General features: G+C 44.5%; 1 protein-coding gene across 8 annotated transcripts in view; it reads left to right on the top strand.

Moving 5' to 3' along the window:
- Positions 1-19,840, top strand: part of LOC138649071 (F-BAR domain only protein 1-like) — a 227,733-nt gene extending 207,893 nt beyond the window's left edge. For 5 of the 8 annotated variants that reach the window (XM_069739189.1, XM_069739199.1, XM_069739225.1 and 2 more), the window contains 3 exons: positions 8,840-8,898; positions 9,068-9,232; positions 19,193-19,754. In XM_069739189.1, the coding sequence (XP_069595290.1) occupies positions 8,840-8,898; positions 9,068-9,232; positions 19,193-19,212 (244 nt within the window). In that variant the 3' untranslated portion in view covers positions 19,213-19,754. Of the gene's footprint in view, positions 1-8,839; positions 8,899-9,067; positions 9,233-19,192 lie in introns of all 8 variants that reach the window. The other 3 variants (XM_069739216.1, XM_069739178.1, XM_069739206.1) reach the window with 1 other exon arrangement.
- Positions 19,841-20,219: the final 379 nt, after the last annotated feature.

Raw genomic sequence — 20,219 nt, 5'->3', positions numbered from 1 at the left:
TCCCTTAGCATCTTGAAGGGTCAGATTTCCGCTCTGTCCATTCTTTTTCAAAGAGACCTGGCCTCTCTGCCTCAGGTGCGGACCTTCATCCAGCGGGTCGCTCATATAGCTCCCCCTTGTCGTCCTCAAGTCGAGCCTTGGGACCTCTACCTCGTTTTGGACGTCCTCCAGCGTACGCCCTTTGAACCGATTCAGGACATTTCCTTCTCGCTTCTATCCGGGAAGGTAGCATCACCTCCATTAGAAGAGTGTCGGAGCTGGCGGCATTATCCTGTCGTTCTCCCTTTCTAGTCCTGCATCAGGACAAAGTGGTTCTTCGTCCGGTTCCTTCCTTTCTACCAAAGGTGGTTTCGGGTTTTCACATCAATGAGGACATTGTCCTCCCTTCCTTGTGCCCTTCCCCGGTTCATACCTTGGAGAAATCTCTTCACAAGTTGGATGTGGTCAGGGCTATCCGAATTTATCTTGCCAGAACTGCCTCCTTTCGTCAGGCCGATTCTCTGTTCGTTGTCTCGGAAGGGCGGCGAAAGGGGCTCCCCGCCTCCAAGTCCACAATTGCTTGTTGGATCCGTTCGGCGGTTCTGGAGGCATACCGTGTTCAAGACAAACGGTCTCCGTCAGGGGTGAAGGCTCACTCTACCCGGGCTGTGGGAGCTTCCTGGGCAGTTCGTCACCAAGCATCGGCCTCGCAGGTTTGCAAGGCCGCAACATGGTCATCCATTCACACCTTTGTCAAATTCTACAAGGTGCATACTCCGGCTTCTGCGGACGCGAGCCTGGGTAGGAGGATACTACAGGCGGCGGTTTCTGACCGGCCTACCTAACTCCTCTTTTTTGCAGAATATCCCACCCTAGGGACTGCTTTTGGACGTCCCATGGTTACCTGTGTCCCCCAATGAGGCGAGAAAGAGGGATTTTTGGTTCTTACCGTAAAATCTTTCTTGGAGCCTTCATTGGGGGACACAGCACCCTCCCTTGAAGTTGTACCGTGTTGGCCAACGTGCCGTTGTTGTGGGTTGGTGCATAGGTTGAGTTTTATATTACTGTTCCTACTACTGCTTTTGCACCAACTGAGTTGCCTGGTGCCTGTCGGAGGGTGTATACTGCCGGGGAGGAGTTACTTCTTCTTTATTTGCATAGTGTCAGCCTCCTAGTGACAGCAGCATACACTCCATGGTTACCTGTGTCCCCCAATGAAGGCTCCAAGAAAGAGATTTTACGGTAAGAACCAAAAATCCCTCTCTTGTAATCATCGCAGGTGACTTTATACATTTTTGAAATCAGGACAAAAAGATGATTCAGAAAAGTACATAGTTTTTCTGTAGCACGTATAGTTTCCATGGACTAGCATCATTATTATAAGGTATAGGAAATATACTGGCGACATTAAAAAAACAGTAATCTACATATCTGAAAAAAAATGCTTCACCTTACAAAACAGTTTCTATTGAACCAAAATAATTTCATATGCAAAATAGAAACCAAAATATGAGCAGAAATTAAAAGTGCTTGACATTAGACTGTCGTGGACACGATTTTTCAGGGTTGTCCCTATATAACATCCAACGGTAAGCTTCCATCACGGAGTCATTCCAAAAACCCTGGTAGTGGTGTTCCATTACTTTAATGTCCTGGTAAAACCGCACACCTTGTTCATCGCTTACATCCCCAAGATTTTGAGGGAAGAAATCCAAATGTGAATGCAAAAAGTGCATTTTCAGAGACATGTGACATCCAAGACACTGGTATGCATTTAGCAGTTTTGACGCAGCTTCTTTCCTGCCAAGATGATCAGGTTTTGCTGCAGAAAAAAATACGCAGCAAAAACATCCTGTGTGAACTTACCCTTAGAGTTCCTTCAAACACATTAACTCTCATAAGCTCTCTGATCTGAGGACCAACAAATACCTGTGGAATTTCTGTGAAATGTACTGGAACCCTTGTGAATTTGTCTTTGCTATGGCTTTCACAAACTTTTTACTCAATCCCATCTTTATATGTAGTGGCGGTAGAAAGATTTTTGTTGGAGCAACTAAAGGATTATGCTGAACATTGTCTCTACCTGGAGCATAAATGTTTCTGTCCCCAATCACGATGAACATAATGCTATACTGTATTTCTACCATCCCATGAACACAAGAAGCAACAATATTTTGTGAAACCTCCTTACATTCCCATTAGCAGACCAATCGCTTTCAAATCTCCACAGATATTCCATTGATTATGCTTAATCAGAGGCGCAGCTACGGTTGTGGTTCAGGGGGGGCGAAGCTTCTGAGTGGGCCCCTAACCAGGTAACCTTGATTACAATTCGGTGACGCGCCATAATAGTGGAGGAGGACCTCAGCAGATGACCGCGCTGTTACTGAAGATAATCTCTATATAAAGACCAACATGGATATTACCGCCATATGGTCAGTGGTAGATACCAGCCCTACAGAACATATAAGAGATAACTGCACAGTTATAGATGGTGACTTACCGTTGACTTCCTTTCTGATGGAATCGTTCATTTTTCCCCGTCTTTTCCATCTGGCCCAGACCAACATGACAACTTCTTCCAGCTACAACTCGTCTGCAGAGAGTACAACAAAGACACATTTGACTTGTCATATTCCAGCCCCATCACCATCTATTACCAACCTGCACAAACTCCTTATCCTGCCGATACCCCAATACTGAGCCACTGCTGCCGTATGTGTCCCTATTATTGCCCCTGATACCCCAATACTGAGCCGCTGCTGCCGTATGTGTCCGTATTACGGCACCGGATATCCCAATACTGAGCCGCTGCTGCTGTATGTGTTTCTACTACTGCCCCTGATACCCAATACTGAGCCGCTGCTGCCGTATGTGACCCTATTACTGCCCCTGATACCCCAATACTGAGCCACTGCTGCCGTATGTATCCCTATTACTGCCCCTGCTGTGTGGTTCTCTGTGCCCTCTAAATTCTAAAGCACCCCTCTATAATATAGTAATGCCGGATGCAAGTGCCCTAGAAAACAGTGCCAATATTTGCCACCTAGAAAGTAATAATGGCCTGTGTGCCCTTTTGATAGCTACAGTAACCATGAGTTCCACTATAACAATAAGTGCCCACTTTACATTTAATAATGTCCCGAGTCTCCCCCCCTGTACAGCTCCCCTATACACAGTATGATGCTCTCTTATACACAGTATAATGCCCCCTCACTGTATAGTACCACCCACACAGTATACTGACCCCTTAGTAGCCTCCAAACTGTTTGATGGCTCCAACAATGTATAATGACCCCCACACTGTATGATGGCCCCCTACATAGCCTCCATATACAGTAGCATAATGCACCAAATAGTCCACAATATGGTATAATGCGCTCCCCATTGGTAGACTATAGCATAAGGCAGCCCCCATAGTGAGACCCTGTAATAAGGCAGCCCCCATAGTCAGACCCTGTAATAAGTCAGCACCCCCATAGTCAGACCCTGTAATAAGGCAGCACCCCTATAGTCAGACCGTGTAATAAGGCGGTTGAAACCCATGGGCAGACCCTGTAATAAGGCGGCAGATCCCCATAGGCAGACCCTGTAATAAGGCGGCAGATCCCCATGGGCAGACCCTGTAATAAGGCGGCAGATCCCTATAGGCAGACCCTGTAATAAGGCGGCAGATCCCCATAGGCAGACCCTGTAATAAGGCAGCAGCACCCATATAAAATAAATAAATACCTCTCTTCTTCCTGGTTCCTGCGCTGCTCCCGCTGATCTCCTGACAGCGGGCGCCGGGCAGTGACGTCATCGCGCCCGCTGTCAGTGTCGGCTACGTCAGACACTGACACTGACAGGGGGATGATGGGAGAAAGAGCGCAGCGATCTACTCCCATCAATGCGAGCAGCTGTATCGGCTTAATGCCGGTACAGATGATCTTCCGATGATGGCGGGGGGCCCACTGCTGGCATCGGGCCCCTCCGCCTGCTCAGGGGCCCCATAGCGGCAGAGCAGGGAGATCGATTCTCCCTGCTCTGCCGCAGAATGTAACTGTATGGGCGCGCGCAGCGCGCCGATACTGTTGTAGCGTAGCTCCGGGTGGGCCCCCTCAGAGCAACGGGCCCGGGGCGCCCGCACCCTCTGCCCCTCCTCCCCCCCGGACGTTACGCTACTGCTTATAATATATAGCATCCAAAACAACCGACAGATTTTCATAACTTTCCTTTTAGATGACATGAGTGAGCAATAGGGTTTGATGGTTTTATTTCAAACTTCTCTGGGATGAGTCAATAAACAATTGCCAATCTGCAACAAAATACACTTGATTCAGTTCTTCAAAAGAGGCCATTCACATTGTTACAGTACACCATTGGTCCATCAACTGTGAAAAATTGTGTTAGTGTTACTTCTGTTTCAGTAGTAACACACTTTGACATCATCATGAAGAAGATTCTTCTGTTTCAACCTAGATGCAAGAAGTACAGCTTTATCTTTTGACAATGAAAGGTCTCTGATGAGATAATTTATTTCCTGTTGAGTAAAGCGTTCTGGCTGCTCCAGCAGGTACATACTCATCTTGACTTGAAGTCTCCATGTCTTCGCCAGTAGCTTAAGCTCCACAAGTTTCATATTCTACTTCATTTTCATCCAATCCAGACAACGGGGGTACAGGAACTGGCAAGGTACCATCATGTGGAACTGGCCTAATCGCAGATTCAAGTTCAGGGTAATTAATCTTATGCTTGTTCATTGTAGAAAAGCCCTTCAGTTTGACAAAAGTGGCAGTCATCGCTATGATTTTTGTGTTCTCTCCAAATCATGGGAACAGCAAATGGCATAGCCACTTTCCTCATATTCAGCCAGTCACGAAGACCATTTGAACAACTTGAGCATATAAGAATCTGTTTGGATGATTGATACACTGTTGGGGCATTTTTCTCCTTTAAATCAGATCAAACAGTAGAGTAAGTTCAGGTCAATGGTGGTGACAAACTCAAAAAAAAAAAATGCGATGAGCCGACCGACTATAAGTAGATATTTCCCCAGAGATGATAGAGGCAGCTTGTATTTAGAACTGATTTTACTGGAGGTAATCTGGTAGATACCTATATACAGTTGTGAGGTAAACGGGTCAGCCTATTCCTTACAGATGAACATTTGCAGACTGACAGTTTCTCAGTGTGATATTGGCTGCTTTCAGGTTCTCTCTCTGTGGAGACCCTCACTCAGTTACACCTCTGTGGCTGAGCTGTTTTCTACCCTCTGAGGTAACTTGCCCTCCCGGAAATGCAGTGAGAATCCTCTCACAATGGCGGCTGTCCGTTGCCTTCCCTTCTATCTCCCTGTGGCAGGGCTCAGATCCCTGCAGAGGCCAGTCTCCTGTCAGAGTCTCACATACCAGCCCTTGCTGCCATCACATCCTTCTCTGACTGACTCAAATCTTACCGCCTAATAAGTTAGCTCCTCCCCTTAACATGTGACTTTCCGAAAAGCAGTCATTGGTTGTCTGCACTGTCAATACTCCATAAAACCTTTACTGATGTTGTCCCTGTAAGAAAATTCATAATTAAGACAAGCAAAGAAATTGGAATTACATAGGAAAAACCACATACATTGAAAATGCAGAAATAGCGTAATAACAAAAATACTTATATCTCAGAAACCTTATGTGATAGAGCAAAACTAAGCATATTTTTTGAATCCGCACATCAAACTCCATAAAACATACAGACATATTACCTTTGCTGATGTTTTTTTGTGTTGACGTGTGAATTGACTTGTAAAATTGCTGCTTCCAACAGGCGGCGCTATAAAGTCTAGTGATGAGCGAATGTAAACAGATAACGTCTGATCCAAGAAAGCTTGGGTGTTGTCAGAGCATTTTAGAGTGCTCATATATTATATTCGAGTCTCTGATGTTGCATGATGCAGCTGTTAGACAGCCTCAACACATGTGGAGATTCCCTAACAAATCATGCGGCCGACAGGGACTATAACATAATATAGGAGCTCTGCCAGATGCTCGGATAACACCCGAGCGTGCTCGGATAAGAAGTTATCCGAGCACGTTAGTTCATCACTGTTCAAGTCCTCTTCCCCTCTGAAGAGGTAATTTGCATATTAAATTGCCCAGAGGAGCATTGCACGTGAATAAGCCTCCTCACCTTGGCATACCAGAGCCGGTATGTCACTCTCCACAAGGAGATACATTACCCCTTTGCATAGTACTGACACTGAATTTTATGGTGAGGACACAGTTGAGGTTTTCTTCTGATGACTTTTCCATGAAAGCCATATTTGTGCAGATGTATAATGTACCATAACGCTAAATCTTTCTAAAGATCTTTTGCTGTCAAGCAGGGTTTCTTATTTGCCGCTATAGCAATCCTATGAGTAGCTCTTGCTGAAATATTGGTTTGTCTTCCAGACCTTATCTTGACCTCCACTGTTCCCTGTTCCTATTAACTGTCATTTCTTAATTGCCCTTTCCTCAGTTTGAAATGTAACTTGAAAACGCTTTGCTATCTTCTTATGGCCTTCTCCTGCTTTGTGGGCCTTCACCATTTTCCTTTTCAGAGTGCTAGACAGGTGCTTAGAAGAACCCGTGGCTACTTTTTAGTAATAAGCGAGCGTGCTCAGGTATGGTGTTATCGGAGCATGCTCGATTGCTGAAAGAGCATCTTTCTTCTGTGTGCTGTAATACTATGTTTGTGTCGCCATGGCTGTTCGACAGCCGCAGCACATGCAGGGATTTCCTGTTAGACAATCCTTGCATGTGTTACCGATGTCGACCAGCCACTGCGACTCAAACATGGTATTAGAGCACACAGAAGATGCTCTTTCAGCATATGAGCATGCTCTGAAAACACCTTATCCGAGCATGCTCGCTTATCTCTATTGCTGTTTTTTGGCACAAGGTTGGGTTTTTATAAAGCTGGGAAATTTGCATCACCTGGCCTTTCCTAATGATGATGGTGAACAAGCCATAACCCTAACGGGCTAATTAAGGTCTGAAACTTGGGTCAAAGATATGTGAGCACTAGTGATGAGTGAACGTGCTCAGATAACATCTTATCTGAGCACGCTCTGGGGTCATCAGAGCATCTGGCCGTGCTCATATATTATGTTCAAGTCTCTGTGGCTGCATGATTTGCAGCTCTTCGACAGCCTCCACACATGTGGGGATTGTGAAACAAACAGGCAATCCTCACGTGTTGTTGCTGTGTAATCTCCTAAGGGTGCCCAAGTTTTGCATTGGCCCATTTTCCTTTTTGTAAATTTTAAAATGTAAAAAATGACAATCTATGTATTTTTGCCTAAAATACGCAAATTATGAAAATTGTCTCTTCAGAGAAGAAGAAGCTAGAACTCTAGTGCCACCTATTGGAAGGTAGCAATCCTACAAGTCAATGTTGACCCTTTAACGAGCCTTGTCACATGCCTGAAATACAAATGAAATGTCATCTTTAACTCTTTTAGAGATCATTTCACCTTCAGCTTGCTTAACAGTTTCCCAATAACAGTGTGGTAATACAGCATACAGATAAAAATATGTATGTCAGCCACCCAGGGTGGGGAAAAAATTCTGTGTTAAAAAAAAAAATAAAAAAATTGCGCTAATAATAATTAAAGAAAAACACATTGGGACTGATTCATCTAAGTGTTTCCTCCAGAAAACTGGACCAAATCTGGACCAAAAGTCACAAGATTCTTGGGCATCTCAGAGTTGTCCCAAAACTTTGCGACATTTGACATATTCACACTACAGGTAGTTCAGGCAAAATGAGCGGAGCTGGGTTTGGGGTTTGACAGTGTTAAACCAGAAATGTTGCTACAGTCCCTGACAAGGGGCACGTCACTGATGAAGTGCAGTGAATTTATTAAAGGGAACCTGTCACCCCGTTTTTTGAGATTGAGCTATAAATACTGTTAAATAGGGCCTGCGCTGTGTGTTCCTATAGTGTATGTAGTGTACCCCGATTCCCCATGTATGCTGAGAAATAACTTACCAAAGTCGCCGTTTTCGCCTGTCAATCAGGCTGGTCAGGTCGGGAGGGCGTGGTGACATCGCTGGTTCTTCCTCAGCTTTACGTTAGTGGCGTAGTGGTGAACAAGCAGCGCGCGATCTGCGCTGTCATCCCTTTCGTCGGTGGGGGCGGCCATCTTCTTGGGGCCGCGCGTGCGCAGATCGAGTGCTCTGCTGCACGGGGCTTCAGGAAAATGGCCGCGGGATGCCGCACATGCGCATTAGAGATCGCGGCGGCCATTTTCCCAAAGCCGAGATGCAAACTCGGCTTTGGGAAAATGGCCGCCGCGATCTCTAATGCGCACGCGCGGCATCTCGCGGCCATTTTCCTGAAGCCCCGTGCAGCAGAGCACTCGATCTGCGCACGCGCGGCCCCAGGAAGATGGCCGCCCCCACCGACGAAAGGGATGACAGCGCAGATCGCGCGCTGCTTGTTCACCACTACGCCACCAACGTAAAGCTGAGGAAGAACCAGCGATGTCACCACGCCCTCCCGACCTGACCAGCCTGATTGACAGGCGAAAACGGCGACTTTGGTAAGTTATTAATCTGCATACATGGGGAATCGGGGTACACTACATACACTATAGGAACACACAGCGCAGGCCCTATTTAACAGTATTTATAGCTCAATCTCAAAAAACGGGGTGACAGGTTCCCTTTAAGTTGTGTGCATTTCTTAGTTTGGCACCACTTATTCCTGCACACTCATAATTAGGTAATAACTGTTAGTGAATCTGGGCCATTGAAAGGTGCAGAGGTCTAAATCTGCATCCGTGTCCTGGCAAAGTAATGTAACATGTATCTGGCAACAAACAAATTAGTTTTCTTTGTTTTCCCAGCTCGGAGAGAAGACTGCTGTGGCAAATACCCAACCCGTCACCTGGCAAGGAAAAAGATGGTAAAGGGATATTAAACAGACAATACGTAAAATAATGGGGCATTTGGGTAACTTTTATACAGTTATCCGCTCTGCTAGTTTGCCGTGAACATGTGCATTTTTTGTAAAATACTTCCTGAAAAAACCCTGTATTTGGTACATGTGTGTGTTGACCTTGCTCAATCTTCAGGCTTCGGGAAGCTGTATGCCCGCTGGCAGCCTCATCGTAGTTGCAGCACTCCCTCTCCGGCTGCGGCACAGTTCACATGTGAGGGTCGCACATTGTCTGGGGTGGACATAGAGCTTGTTGGATCAGGGTATAGGATGTCACTGGTCAAGAAAAGGTTTGCAGCAGGTAATGATTTTTTTCAGCATTTTGCACTTTGAAGTTTCCTAAAATTTCTTCTTGATTTCGTGCACTAAATAGTTAACAAAGAATATAGATATGATTGCTGTTATATTCTATGCTTCCTTAAAAGGTATATATGGAATATTCCATCCTCAATATATAAAAAAAAATGCTGCAGACCAACATATGGCTAGCTCATGGCAACAGAAAAGGATGCAATGTATTTTGTATGGGCTACTCCTATTTTTCCTTATGTCTTTTATACATTTTATTTTATTATATTATTTTTTTACATTTTATGACTTTCCTCATATTAGTCAAGCACAAAAAACTGGATTGTTAGATGGTGTACACTGGGGGTATACAGAATGTAAGGTGGACAGAGGTGTATGCCAAAGATAACCTTGTAAATGGACGACCATTTCTAATAACGTTATCCTGATATGACCAGCCATGAGTCTCTTTTTTTAAATGGAGTGGCCAGCTTCATGGGCAGTTGTGTTTTTCCATTACAATTCTAAACCAATTGGCTTCTATAATCTCTGCATCAGTCAGTGAGCTCATTCTGACATTAGTTTGTAACTCTTGTCTCATATCTACTGAGCTCCTCTATCTCATATCAATACATCAAAAGTGAGCTTAATGGCCACTCACCTGAAAGGAATCTCACATTTGGCTTCTCTGTGGGCTTATAAAAAAATGGCCAGCAATAGAGAAGCTATGGTTAGCGCCTATTCATGCAAACTCCTATTAATGGTCTGGCCGGTTACTTATGATGTCTACTCCGCTTCTGGGACCAATGCAGGTTACTAGAGATATCTGGCTCGCCTACAGAAGATGTTTTAATCTTTCATCTCTGAATTTCCCTATGGCATCATTCATCTACCAACCCTTATTACCAAATAGCTTAGAATTCTCAATGGTTCCCCTGTGGATTTCAGCCGGTCTGTTAAGGTTTGCGGATATGGTCGATGGGAACTCATTGGCGATTGACTCATTTCAACATATGAAACCTCATTTTGCTGTTACCAACCGTGAATTTTTCCCATGCATACAGATCAATCATTTAGCAACATCTATCTTTGGCTTCTTTAAAGTTTCATCCCAAACTGAGTTTGAACTGATATACAAGAGGCCCGTCCACTAAGTTGAGATCTGATATTTCTAGGATAATGAACTTATCTCAAGGGGCCTCATTTGTCAAACATTCCTATATGACTAGATGGCAGTCCTCCTTTGGTAGAGAACTGACACCCCAGCTTTGGCAGACTATTTGGACTATAATATTCCCATGTCATGGTACCACTCCTCCATAACTTCTTAATAAGAGGAATCCCCAAATTCTGGGTACCTGCTGGGTCTTCAGTGGGTTCTCTATTACATGACCAGAAGATATTTAATTGTCTTCATTTTGGGTGATAGTCAAGTCAGATTTCAGGCGGTGTTATTAAGTGGTTCCCTTAGGCCCATCAGTCTATCTCCTCAACATTTCTCTTAGACGCATGGGTAGAATTTCGTTCATCCTTCTCTTGCATTTATTAATGGCTGCCAGGTGTTTGATAGTTTGTTGCTGGAGGCAGGTATTCCCTTCCTCTCGCCAAGAGATCTCAGAAGAATTTGCAATATTTTCACATGGAACACGACTCGTATAGTGAAACAGGAAAGAAATATATCTTGGTACTGTGTTAGCCAGTAGATAGAAAAATATTTAGAATTGAGAGTCCTCAGTGGTTGATACCATCTTTTCAGTTAGTCATTAAAAAGGTAACAAACTGCAAGCTTTCAAGACTACACAGGTCTCTTCATCAGGCATAGACTAAAATAAATTCTGAAGAATCACATATTTATGCACAACATAGCACAGAAAAAAAAAACACGGATAAGACAGGTGACATGAAGCAGAATTACCATGAGTGATAAACAATTATGTCCATATGTCATCACAACAGAACCAGACCCCAATCAGAGGACAATAAAACATTCCTTATCTAAGAATTGGTCCAATATTTATGGACATAACTGTTTATCACTCATGGTAATTCTGCTTCATGTCACCTGTCTTATCCGTGCTTTTTTTTTCTGTGCTATGTTGTGCATAAAAATGTGATTCTCCAGAATTTGTTTTAGTCTTTGCCTGATGAAGAGACCTGTCTGGTCTCGAAAGTTTGCAGTTTGTTACCATCTTTTCAGTTAGCCATTAAAAGGTATCAACCACTGAGGACTCTCAATTCGAAATATTTTTGCATATTGAATGCATTTGAGACAATTTTGGCACCTTGGGACCATTTCTGGGCACAACAAGACTTCTTGTTCGTTTTTTTTTTTTTTACCTCCCTCTCAGTCCTCTTGTGTCTTGGTCCTTTGTATTGTGTACTGTTAGCAGTGTATGTCAATACCACAAAACTGAAGTAGAGTAGCTCCTTTTATAGGAGACCATACGGTGCGAGGGGCAAAGTAAAGAGAGGAAGCCAGGGAGAAAGTAGTTTAGGATGGATGCGATGTGGATTGTATATTTTGTTATAATGAACAAAGAAGGCTTTAAACTCAAGGTGTCCATATTTTAAGGAACTGGATTGGTGTAAAAAAAAACACCGAGAGGGCTATAGCAAATGAATATTGTTTATCCAAGAGATTCACTGCTGGGCATGCACATAAAGTGCAGCACAGATTCATCTCGGCTAAAAGCAGAGATCCTCCGATCCAGAACAGAACAAACATATATAGGACAGTTCATAACTTTCCCAAATTACTATGAAAAAATATTCAGCACTTACTGCATTGTGTGACTGTACCCAATTTATTATATACTAGATGGTGGCCCGATTCTAACGCATCGGGTATTCTAGAATATGCATGTCCACGTAGTATATTGCCCAGCCACGTAGTATATTGCCCAGCCACGTAGTATATTGCCCAGCCACGTAGTATATTGCCCAGCCACGTACTATATTGCCCAGCCACGTACTATATTTCCCAGCCACGTACTATATTGCCCAGTCATGTATGTAACAGGTTAAAAAATAAAAAATAAACATATACTCACCTTCCGAGGGAGCCCTTGTAGTCATGTCGCCTGTGTGCGGTGCACTCTGCAGCTTCCGGTCCCAGGGTTGGTAGCGCAGGACTCGTGATGACGTCGCAGTCACATGACCGTGACGTCATGGCAGGTCCTTGTCACATACCATCCTTGAACCTGGAACCCGGAACCTGCCGCTTGCATGGAGCGGTTACCGGAGTGTCGCGAGAAGCGGGAAAGGCGGCGGAAGGTGAGTATATAATTATTTTTTATTATTTTTTACATTAGATCCTTTTACTATTGACGCTGCATAGGCAGCATCAATAGTATAAACTTGGTCACACAGGGTTAATAGCGGCAGTAACGGAGTGAGTTACCCGCGGCATAACGCGGTCCGTTACCGCTGGCATTAACCCTGTGTGAGCGGTGACTGCGGGGAGTATGGAGCGGGCACTGACTGCAGGGAGGAAGGAGCGGCAATGTTGCCGCCGGACTGCGCCCGTCGCTGATTGGTCGTGGCAAGACGCCCACGACCAACCAGTGACTTGGATTTCCATGACAGACAGAGGCCGTGACCAATGAATATCCGTGACAGAAGGACGGACAGACAGACGGAAGTGACCCTTAGACAATTATATAGTAGATTTTAGGAGTCTGAGTCTATCCATATTATATCGACTGCACCAAAATGGACACTGACTCCCGATTTCACAGCATTGGTGCATAGCTAGATCGGCTCTGGCAGTGATGCATAGCAAAGGGGCTGCTTTCCCTTGTAACTGTGGCTCCTGCGGATGCCCCACTTAGGCTACGTGCCCACAATCAGGATTGGTAGCGTTTTGAACTCCACGTGTTTTTGCTGCATCCGCTCTTGTTTGATAGTACATGCAGATTTACTGCATGTAATGACATTCTATTGGTCAAAATACACGGCAGAGACTACCATCTCCGCTACAGAAATTGACATCCTGCGGATCACAAACCTGCACTGTGTTTACGCAGCGTTAAATAGACTCGGCGCAAATGCATTGCGTCTTAGGGTACCGTCACACTATATGATTTACCAACGATCACGACCAGCGATACGACCTGGCCGTGATCGTTGATAAGTCGTAGTGTGGTCGCTGGAGAGCTGTCACACAGACAGCTCTCCAGCGACCAACGATGCCGAGGTCCCCGGGTAACCAGGGTAAACATCGGGTTACTAAGCACAGGACCGCGCTTAGTAACCCGATGTTTACCCTGATTACCAGCGTAAAAAAAAACAAACAGTACATACCTACATTCCGGTGTCTGTCCCTTGCCGTCTGCTTCCCGCACTCACTGACTGCCGGCCGTAAAGTGAAAGCACAGCACAGCGGTGACGTCACCGCTGTGCTCTGCTTTCACTTTACGGCCAGCAGACGGCAAGGGACCTGACGGACACCGGAATGTAAGTATGTACTGTTTGGTTTTTTTTTTACATTTACGCTGGTAACCAGGGTAAACATCGGGTTACTAAGCGCGGTCCTGCGCTTAGTAACCCGATGTTTACCCTGGTTACAAGCGAACGCATCGCTAGATCGGTGTCACACACACCGATCTAGTGATGACAGCGGGAGATCCAGCGACGAAAGAATGTTCCAAACGATCTGCTACGACGTACGATTCTCAGCAGAATCCCTGATCGCTGCTGCGTGTCAGACACAGCGATATCGTATGGATATCGCTGGAACGTCACGAATCGTACCGTCGTAGCGACAAAAGTGCCACTGTGTGACGGTACCCTAACACGCTACTATTTGATTGTGGGAACGCAGCCTTACAGTGGGAAACGAGCACAACAAAGAAAAAATGTTCACTAGAGATCTTTAATGTAGGAGGAGTTGAGTCGGGTATTGATGTCCATGGCTAATGGGAAGGCGCCTGGGGTCGATGGGCTACCCGCTGAGATCTATAAAGGGTTGGCAGAAGTGTTGATTCGTAGATTAAAAATGGTACTGGAGGAAGCTAGGTCCTGTGGGTGTTTGCCAGCCTCTATGAGAGAGGCCATAATAGTGGTTATTCCAAAGAAGGATAAGGACTTGGGGAAACCGGAGTCGTACCGCCCAATTTCTTTACTAACAATTGATGTCAAGCTTTTGGCCAAGGTGTTGGCTCTCCGACTCTCTAGTGTTATTGCGAGTCTGGTGCATTCGGACCAATCTGGCTTTATGCCTGACAGATGCACGGCGATCAATTTGCGCAGGTTGTATGTAAATTTGCAGGTAGAGTCTGATAACGGTGGTCGTAGAGTGATTGTATCGCTGGATGCACATAAGGCGTTTGACAGTGTCGAATGGGGATACCTCTGGCAGGTGCTGGAATGTATGGGGTTTGGTCCGCAGTTTGTGGCCTGGATACAGCTGCTGTATTCATCACCGTCGGCTAGAATTAGAGTGAACGGGGAGCTGTCTCGACCTATAGGGCTGGCTAGGGGTACTAGGCAGGGATGCCCGCTCTCACCCCTCCTGTTCGCGCTGGCTGTAGAACCTCTTGCCGCTAAGATTCGGCAGTCTGATAGGGTCCCTGGGTTTAGGTATGGGAAAATAGAGGAAAAAATAGCGCTATACGCGGATGATGTTTTGCTGTTCCTGGCGGATCCAGACGATTCACTAAGAGGGGCCATTGAAATTGTTGAGAGATTTGGTGCTGTGTCAGGATTGACAATTAATTGGGATAAGTCGTTTCTTTTTAAGGTGGATGACGTAGGTGAGAATGTAAGTGAGGATGTTGGTGATGAAAGGCTACAGGTGGTTTCCAAATTTAAATACCTTGGAATATATGTCTCGGTGCCAATTGCGGAGTACCTACAAAGAAATTTGGCTCCTGTTATGGGGGTACTCAAGGCGAAGGTAGATGCCTGGAATAAATTACATCTATCGGTCGTCGGTAGAGTAAACCTTATTAAAATGGTCCTGATGCCTAAAATCCTATATGTTTTACATAACGCACCAATTTGGATCCCTAGGGGGAAGTTCAGGCAGATTAATGCCCTCTTTAGAAGTTTGATATGGGGTAGACAATATCCACGTATTAGCCTGGAGACGCTTCAGCGACCCAAGGAGGATGGTGGTTTGGCTTTGCCCAACCCGGAAATATACTTCCTTGCGGCCCAGAGCCAGCATTTGAAGGGCTGGGCGCGAGGGGCGTCATCCAGTGCAGTACAACATCTAATGGAAGAGGTGACGGACCGACGACCGATGGTCAGGTGTTTGGAGGATGGCTCTTTGGGGAAAGTATACCCAACCCTGTTCCTGATTCGAAAATTATGGAATAGACTAAGGCAGATTCATGGGGTTACAGGGTTGACTAAATTCACACCGATATGGTCTAATAACAATTTAAAGGAATTCGAGGCTTTGGGAGGACTGATGGAATGGCAGAATAAGGGAATTTGTTTTGTTCACCAGATAACTCAGCAGCAAGCATTGAAGTCCTTTTCTCAATTGCAGGAAGAATTTGGGCTGCGATCCACAGGGGTATATCAGTATGCGCAGATGAGGCATGCCTTTAGAGCTCAGAAGAAGAAGGTGGATTTCAGAATTCAGGATGATATTGTGTTGGAGTATGTGTGTGGTGACGGGACTACAAGGGGAGTTATTTCCACTCTGTATAAGGACCTAATGCACACGTTTTTACTAGATTTCCCTATAAAGGCGAGAGCTAAGTGGGAGAGGGACGTAGGACTGATGGAGAAGGAAACCTGGGAATCGGTGATGGAGTGGATTCCGCGATTATCCTTGAGTGAACCATATAGACTCTCGCAGTTATATATTCTGCATAGAGTATATAAATCTCCGGAAGTGCTATACAGAGCGGGATTGCGTGCCAATTCTGAGTGTCCGAGGTGTGCGAGTGAGAATGCTGGAATATATCACATGATGTGGACGTGTCCTAGGCTGGCTGCTTTTTGGGTGGTGGTTTTGAGCCGGGTTGAAGTAGCGTATAAGTGCAGAGTTCTTAGAGACCCGATGGTATGCGTGCTGGGATATGTGGAAGAAATTGGAGTTGATAATACTTGGAAGGTTGCAATTGCTAGGCTACTCTACATGGCAAGGAAAGTGATAGCACGAAATTGGATTAATGTGGAACCACCTACGAGAAGGGAATTTCTCCAATATGTTCAAAATGGTTTAAAATTGGAAAAGGGGTGTACAAAAAAAGGGGGAAAATAGATATGTATAATAAGATGTGGTCTCCTTGGCTTGAATTGGAATGAGGAGTATAGACGTCGAGTTTCTTAAGATCTGGATTAGGATAAACTACACGAGGCAGATAATACCTCAGTGGGGTATAGATTGGGAATGAGCTGTCTTAGGGGGGTGGGAGGTAGTTGGGGTAATGTTGGGGTGTATTGAAATAAGAAAACGTGCATGTGATATAATGCAATGTAAATGACATCCGGATGTTCTTTATTTTGTTAATAAAAATTTATTTAAATAAATAAAAAAAAAAAAAAAAAGAGATCTTTAATGTATAATATGATTATTGAAATTGCAACACCAAAAAGGAAAAGTCATGGAATTATAGAAATTACAGGATGAATGGACATGGTAATAAGCAAATCAAGAAAACAAATGGAAATAACCTTTTTAAAACATCTCAATTCATTCAGTAATGAGTATGATCACCATGCTCAGCACACGCGCTTGCACACATCTTGGCATGCTATCAACGAGGTTTTTAAATGGTTGCCTGAGGATTTTACCAGCAGGGGATCTTCATAATTTGCCTGCCCAAGTACATTCAGCGTGGCAGTAGATTCCTCACACAACGATTAATGCACTCATTGATTAGCAAAATTAGGATTATTTAGTCTAGAAAAAAGACTGAGGGGCGATCTAATAACAATGTATAAGTATATAAGGGGACAATACAAATATCTCGCTGAGGATCTGTTTATACCAAGGAAGGTGATGGTCACAAGCGGGCTTTCTCTGCGTCTGGAGGAGAGAAGATTTTTCCACCAACATAGAAGAGGATTCTTTACTGTTAGGGCAGTGAGAATCTGGAATTCCTTCCATGAGGAGGTGGTGATGGTGAACTCAGTCGAGGGGTTCAAGAGAGGCCTGGATGTCTTCGTGGAGTGTAACAATATTGTATCTTACAGTTATTAGGTTCTTTAGAAGGACGTAGATCTGGGGATTTATTCTGACGGAATATAGACTGAACTGGATGACAAATGTATTTTTTCGGCCTTGCTAACTATGTTATTATGATAGTATGCCAAGGTATGTAAATGCATGTGCTTCTTAATGTGGCGCATCTTTTCATGTAGTAACACTAACTACCGTATATACTTGAGTATAAGCCGAGATTTTCAGCCCAAATTTTTGGGCTGAAAGTGCCCCTCTCGTCTTATACTCGAGTCACGGTAGCGGTGGGGTCGGCGGGTGAGGGGGTGAGGGCGCTGAGGCATACTTACCTAGTCCCAGCGATCCTCGCGCTGTCCCTGCTGTCCCACGGTCTTCTGTGCTGCAGCTTCTTCCCCTCTTCAGCGGTCACGTGGGACCGCTCATTAGAGAAATGAATAGGCGGCTCCACATCCCATAGGGGTGGAGCCGTCTATTCATTTCTCTAATCAGCGGTAACTGTGACCGCTGATAGAGAAAGAAGCTGCAGCACCGAAGACAGCTGTGACAGGCGGGGAGCGCCAGGATCGCTGGGACTAGGTAAGTATGTCATATTCACCTGTCCGCGTTCTAGCCGCCGGGCGCCGCTCCATCTTCCCAGCGTCGCCGCTCTGACTGTGCAGGTCAGAGGGCGCGATGACACATATAGTGTGCGCGGCGCCCTCTGCCTGATCAGTCAGTGCAGAGACGCCGGGACCGGACGCTGGGAGCTGCAAGCAAGAGAGGTGAGTATGGCTTTTTTTTTGTTTATTGCAGCAGCAGCGGCCATGGCACAGATTTATGTGGAGCATCTATGGGGAAATATGAACGCTGCAGAGCACTATATGGGGCACAGCTATGGGGAGATATGAACGCTGCAGAGCACTATATGGCACAGCCAAGGGGGAATATGAACAGTGCAGAGCACTATATGGGGCACAGCTATGGGGAGATATGAACGGCGCAGAGCACTATATGGCACAGCTATGGGGAAATAATGATCTATTTTTATTTTTGAAATTCACCGGTAGCTGCTGCATTTCCACCCTAGGCTTATACTCAAGTCAATAGGTTTTCCCAGTTTTTTGTGGCAAAATTAGGGGGGTCGGCTTATACTCGGGTCGGCTTATACTCGAGTATATATACGGTACTTTACATTGCATGAAAGTGTCATCTTCAATGTACAACTGTGTAAATTTTGTGTGTCCTCTAAGTAACTTCACACACAGCCATTAATGTCTAAACTACCCCTAAGTGACAATGGCCAAATTGTGCCCAAAGTGACAATACTTTGTGTAGCCACTCTTATTTTCAAGCACTGCCTTAACTCTCTTGTGCATGGAGGTCACTAGAGCTTCACAGGTTGCCACTGGAATCCTCTTCCACTCCTCCATGGCGACATCATGGAGCTGGTGGATGTTAGAGACCTTGCGCTCCTCCACCTTCCGTTTGAGGATGCAGCACAGATGCTCTACAGGGTTTAGGTTGGAGACATGCTTGCCCAGTCCAGTGCCTTTACCCTCAGTCTCTTTAGCAAGGTATTGGTAGTCTTGGAGGTATGTTTGGGGTCGTTATCATGTTGGAATACTGTCCTGCGGCCCAGTTTACAAAGTGAGGGGATCATACTCTGCTTCAGTATGTCACACTACATGTTGGCATTCATGGTCCCCTCAATGAACTGTAGCAGAAGGATTGGTGAAGAGCATTCTAAAATCAGCTGATCATTATTGGGGGAGTCATGTACGGTGTGTGTGCATTTTCAGAGGTGACAAATTATTTTTCCTTATTACGGAGTTATATTTTTGTGTTTTATTTTAGGTAAATATCTTGTTTGCTGAGACCAGATCAAGTTTACTTGGGAAACTGCAGTTTCCAGTCTTTACTGGAGAGTGGCTGTGCTCAGAAGATGGTGGAAGATTCACATAAAGGGATGTTGCCTGTAAACGTAGTATGGATTGTACAAGCACTTTAGAATTTTTAAGGAGATTGTTCGATATTTTTGTGGCATTTGGCACTGGTGTGAGCAGTTCTACTCGGACTGCACAAGAGCGCGTTCCAGGGCACTTCTGAAATCATCATTTAATTAGTATTTGCAGTTTGATCATTTTCATCAGAGGTTTAGTAGTCCCCTAGTTCAGTTACAGGGGTTATACAGTATTTTCTTATGTCTGCTGAAGCTAATGCATTGTGTATGTGAGAATGATGCCTAGAAACTCTACATTTATAAGAATACATTGCACATGCGCACTGTATGTACATATTTGTACTGTTTCCACCATTTAGTTTTGTCTTTCTGAAAGGTTATGTATTAGAAAAAATATATTATAAAGGTATATATATTGTGTGTACATATCCAATAAAAATGATGGTTGTCAAGATAGAGAAGTGGTGCTGATTTGTTCGAGATCGAAGCAAAAGTGAATGGTGTTTCTTGGTGTATGTAACTTTTTTCCTTTTTTAAAATTTAAACACAAAATAAAGAAAAAATCAAACCAATAAATATATACTGTATAGTTATGTACAAATAAAATAATCAACAAGCACGTACTCATATGAATGGCCGAGAGCATATTCGATAATTTTAGCTCTCCCAAACGTAAAAAAGAATATATGTACATAGGTGCACTACTCCAAATTTAGAACATTGAAAACCAGCGAAAGGAATTATACACACCAAATTATAATAAAATATAAACTTTAATTCTGATATTAAAAATATAATACAAAAAAGTTTTTTACACATGACAGAATATATAAAAAAAAATCCGACATGAAAAAACCAACCGATACACTAGAGGTAGGACATAGGTCCACAGTATGACCAGGGTGAGTAAGCAGAACTGCT

This window comes from Ranitomeya imitator, chromosome 1 (genome assembly GCF_032444005.1).
Source record: "Ranitomeya imitator isolate aRanImi1 chromosome 1, aRanImi1.pri, whole genome shotgun sequence".
NCBI classification, from domain to species: Eukaryota; Metazoa; Chordata; class Amphibia; order Anura; family Dendrobatidae; genus Ranitomeya; species Ranitomeya imitator.
The sequence above is the reverse complement of the archived record's forward strand: the minus strand, read 5'-3'. Positions and strand labels throughout refer to the sequence as shown.